This window comes from Temnothorax curvispinosus, unplaced genomic scaffold (assembly GCF_003070985.1).
Source record: "Temnothorax curvispinosus isolate PA1 unplaced genomic scaffold, ASM307098v1 QBEX01018052.1, whole genome shotgun sequence".
Classification (NCBI taxonomy): Eukaryota; Metazoa; Arthropoda; class Insecta; order Hymenoptera; family Formicidae; genus Temnothorax; species Temnothorax curvispinosus.
Genome location: NW_020227832.1, coordinates 1 through 4519, shown reverse-complemented (window position 1 = coordinate 4519; position 4519 = coordinate 1). Strand labels below are relative to the sequence as shown.

At 24.1% G+C, this 4519-nt stretch overlaps 3 protein-coding genes across 3 annotated transcripts; 2 read left to right on the top strand and 1 right to left on the bottom strand.

Moving 5' to 3' along the window:
- The first annotated feature begins 558 nt into the window (after positions 1-558).
- LOC112468086 (protein ANTAGONIST OF LIKE HETEROCHROMATIN PROTEIN 1-like) lies at positions 559-1404 on the top strand. Its single transcript, XM_025037122.1, has 2 exons — positions 559-761; positions 987-1404. Exons 1-2 carry the CDS (start codon positions 655-657, stop codon positions 1402-1404), a joined length of 525 nt encoding a protein of 174 aa, XP_024892890.1. The 5' UTR covers positions 559-654.
- Positions 1405-1477: 73 nt separating this feature from the next.
- LOC112468087 lies at positions 1478-2360 on the top strand. Its single transcript, XM_025037123.1, has 2 exons — positions 1478-1772; positions 1999-2360. Exons 1-2 carry the CDS (start codon positions 1500-1502, stop codon positions 2161-2163), a joined length of 438 nt encoding a protein of 145 aa, XP_024892891.1. The 5' UTR covers positions 1478-1499; the 3' UTR covers positions 2164-2360.
- Positions 2361-3487: 1127 nt separating this feature from the next.
- On the bottom strand, positions 3488-4513 carry LOC112468088. The gene is made up of 3 exons (XM_025037124.1): positions 4335-4513; positions 4060-4237; positions 3488-3979 (listed from the first exon to the last, which is right to left on the bottom strand). Exons 1-3 carry the CDS (start codon positions 4351-4353, stop codon positions 3499-3501), a joined length of 678 nt encoding a protein of 225 aa, XP_024892892.1. The 5' UTR covers positions 4354-4513; the 3' UTR covers positions 3488-3498.
- Positions 4514-4519: the final 6 nt, after the last annotated feature.

The following is a 4519-nucleotide window of genomic DNA, read 5'->3' as shown; positions in this document are numbered from 1 at the left end:
AAGGCAGTGTTTTATGCCTTAAGCCTTTGTCTTATGTAACGCACAATACTGTGTTAATGTTTTCTGTCTTGTGTAGTATACGCGACGTGACGCCACGTTTTAAGGAATAAACGTAAAACGTATGTACAATATAAATAACAATTCTATTATACAATTAATAATGAATATTTTATAAATAGTTATGATATAATACATTTTAAACTTATTAATATGTAATAATAATATTTCATATTCGAAATATATTTTAATAACTGTGAATATAACCTAACTTTTTTGTTCAAAGAAATTTATCTAATGTACTTATAAATAAAAATGTTCTTCTTAATTAAATATTATTTGATTTAATAGTATTATATGTTTAAAAATCTTGTCAATTATTAAAATTGTATAATATTTAATTTAATTTATTTTACAGAAAACAATTTTAATTTCGGGTATATTAAAATGATGCATAGAAATAAGCAATTTTTATTGCTTGTTTTACAATGGATGCTTTTATATAAATTATTAAAACGAAAAAAAAAACAAATTAGATGGTATAAAAGAAGATGGTACGTGCGACCAATAAACCAACTGAGATACAAATACGGAGCTTATGAGACACTTTTCCAAGATTTAAAAAATGATGAAAATTTATTTTTTCGTTATACGAGAATGAATTTATGTTTATTTAACAAATTACTTCAATTAACTGAACCTCATTTAACAAAAAATAGCTATCGAGCATTTCCTGCAGAACAAAGATTGATAATAGTATTAAGGTATATAATTATATAAGTAATTACTTTATTATTTTTTCAAAATAATTATATTTTGTAGAAATAACAATAAAAAAGAAATTTTATTAAAGTAACAAAGACAGATTCTGTGGTAGACTAAAACAAGTATTCTAGACTAAATATAAATGTTGAATAATGGAAAATTAATCATCTTTTTATAATAAATAATATTAATAACATAGATATTTTAATGAAAATGTATTTCAGATATCTTGCCACTGGAGATCTTCCTTTGTCTATCGCTCTATCATTTCGAATTGGTGAATCAACAGTGCGTATGTTAATTACAGAAGTATGTCAGATATTAATAAATGTATTACAACCACTGTATCTATCACAACCAAGTGAAGAAGAATGGAAGTCGTATGCTGAAGGATTTTGGAAGAGGTGGAATGTGCCAAATTGTGTAGGGGCAGTAGACGGAAAACACATTACCTTGCAATGTCCCCCTAATTCGGGAAGTCTTTTTTATAATTACAAAAAATATTATAGTATTGTTTTGATGGCAGTGGCAAACCATGTATATAGATTTACGTTAGTTGATGTTGGTGCATACGGTGGTAACAGCGATGGCGGAATTTTTAACGATGCATTAATTGGAGAAATTTCAAAAATGAAAATTTAAATCTACCAAAGGGAACGTTCAAATTACCTGGAAGTCAGATCTGTACACCAACTTTTTTATTGGCAGGCGATGCTTTTGCATTAAATACGAGAATTATGAAGCCATATACCGGAAGAAACTTAAATGAAGAACAAAAAATATGCAATTATAGATTTTCTCGGGCTAGGCGAACAGTCGAAAGCGCATTTGGAATATTTTCCAATAGATGGAGAATATTTCGACAATCCATTTGTATGCTGCCAAAAACAGCCGATTTGATGACAACAGCATCGCTTTGCTTACATAATTTTGTAATGGTTGAAGAAGAACGCTGTAAACTAAAGTTATATAGCACAACTGAATTTCTTGAAAACGATACAAATAATCAGGTAAAATAAACATTTAAATATTTGTATTCTGCATTAAAAAAAATATATATAACTTAATTTTATGTTTAAACTTTTGATAAATTAAAAAAATTTTAATATTAATAATTAATATAATAAAATAATTAAATAAATGCAGATACATTATGTGTATATAATATTGTTATTAAAATATTAATTACTGTATATTTTATAAATTTAATTAACCATGTTATTTTTATTTATAAAGGAAATGCAGTGGTTGTCTTCATCGGAAAACCTATGTTATAATGAAACCGTATCTTCTGCTTCGAAACAAAGAGACACATTGTGTAAATATTTTATATCACCTGAAGGAGAAGTACCGTGGCAATACGATTACGTGCAAAGAGGAACATATGGTGAAAATATTTAATAATATTATAAAAATAATGGTTTTTATACACATACATTTAATTTTTAGTTATTTATTTAATCTTATTCTTTCTAATAAAATGTTAATATGAAAAAAGAATGTGTTCAAGAATTATATAGCTTGATATTTTTTAGCACTTTTTTGACAACATAATTTCTAAACTGAGCTCTACTTAAGTAAAAAAATGAATAAGATAAAGTTAGAATCTTTATATATATATATAGTTCTTGTTTTATATATAATTAGAGTTTGACAATAATGTCGTACCGATTTTGCATGTTGTTATATGTAAAGTTTATATACCAATTATCTCCTTACTGCTAGATCAATTAATATTAATTTCTACAACCTAATTAACTTTATTTACTGAAAGTTTATACATTGCAGCAATTAAGAAAAGGTTTCTTTATAGTGAAATGTTACAAACAAAATATTAATGCACATAGTATTACCTACATTTATTAATTATTATTTTTATTTATTAATGAAAGTCATTTATATATTTTGTTTTTATTGTATTTGTCTTTAGTCATACGGCATAATGTTTCAACTATAATGTTAGAATTTTACAATAAAGCTTTAAAGTTAATCTAAGTTGATGTGTATCTAGTAATAAAGATATATGTAAATAAAAACAAATACCACAAATCGAATTTTGTATCTAATAATTATATAATTAGCAAGATATACATTACAAAGGTATACAAATGAAGCAATTAAATAATAAACATAGTTAATAAGGAAAGTGCTTTAGAACTATTAATTAACACATACAAATCATGCACATATCAGATCATCTATCACATATCTATCATCTATCTAAGATCACCTATCACATAAATAAAAAATCTTAAACAAAAATATTGTTTTGCGTACTAAATAATAAAATTATATTAGATTTAAAAAACAATGTAACTAAAAATATTACTTTAAACTTAAAATCTTACTTAAAAGAAACAGTCCTTTTTACAATATCACATATAGTAATGTATCACATATTGTATTAAACAATACTTCAGTAATAAAAAAAAAATACTTTATGAAAAAAATAAAAATGATTACAAACAAAAAATATTACATTCTTTATAGTAGAGAAAATAAAGCATCTGTTAACATTTTCTCTTTCATATTTTAAATATGAAAATATTTCTCATACTTTCTTATACTGAAAATATTATTTTAAACTTAAAATCTTACTTAAAAGAAACAGTCTTTTTTCCAATATCACATATAGTAATGTATCACATATTGTAATAACAAATACTTCTGTAATAAAAAATAAAAATATTTTATGAAAAAAATAAAAATTATTAAAAACAAAAAATTTTAAATTTTTTATAGTGAAGAAAATAAAGCATCTGTTATCATTTTCTTTCTTATATTTTTCTCAGATTGTGGAAGATTTGTCAAGTGAGCAACAATAAATTGTGCAAATGCTTCGTCTTCATTATTGTTTTCACGTTTGTTATCTAAAACATTCATGATTTTCTGGCTAACCGATGTAAACATATTGTCTAATTCCTTTGTTTCATCGATTTTACTTTTTTTAGATTTAGGTTTTGTATGTAATACGACTGATGGTGAATCTTTGTCAATGTTGTGTTTATGTGTTACGTGTGTTTCACGAGTATCTTCTAAAATATTTTCTTTATTATTTTCACCATTAAAATTATTATCTTCTGTTTCGTGCATAGAATGACTTGATTTTTCTTTGGTATCAAATACTTCATTTGAACTAAATTTTGGAATTTTTGTTGACAGTTCTAAAGATGATGTAGATGTTGAAGCTTTATTTGGTTTTATATTACTGCATGTTCTGAAAATATAAGAATATATAAGTATATATACATATTATACTATTAAAATACGGATTTTTAAGCAATTATCATTATAAACCTTCGTCTCTTGATATAATTGTCAAGAAAAGATAATTGAGTATAAAATGCAAAGGGTTTATGAGTTGAAGCACCACTTCCACTCTTATATTGACTATCTATTATTCGTTTCTCACGATTATATTGATTTCTTAGAGATGTGCATCTAGTTTGACAATAATCAGGTGTATATAAGTTGCCTGTAAAAATGTTGAGATTTTATCATTATAATTAGCATAATATATATTAGCAATAAGACATAATAAAAGATATTAATTAAAAATATTTGATATTTACCATAATTTTTATTTTGCATGATTTTAGAAATTTCTTTCCAAGCATTATCTTTAATTATTATGTTTTTAAAATCTTTGTGTCCTTTATTGTACAGAAATGGTCGTTCTCTGTATAATTCAATTAGAAAAGCATCACTGTCTTTTTCTTCTATAGAAATATTATTCTCATTTGACACTTCATTGTCT

Coding starts and splice junctions, on each gene's coding strand:
- LOC112468086 (XM_025037122.1), top strand. CDS start 655: ATGAATTTATGTTTATTTAACAAATTACTTCAATTAACTGAACCTCAT. Junction 762..986: donor AGATTGATAATAGTATTAAG/GTATATAATTAT, acceptor AATGTATTTCAG/ATATCTTGCCACTGGAGATC.
- LOC112468087 (XM_025037123.1), top strand. CDS start 1,500: ATGAAGCCATATACCGGAAGAAACTTAAATGAAGAACAAAAAATATGC. Junction 1,773..1,998: donor AAAACGATACAAATAATCAG/GTAAAATAAACA, acceptor TTATTTATAAAG/GAAATGCAGTGGTTGTCTTC.
- LOC112468088 (XM_025037124.1), bottom strand. Junction 3,980..4,059: donor AATTATATCAAGAGACGAAG/GTTTATAATGAT, acceptor TTATATTTTCAG/AACATGCAGTAATATAAAAC.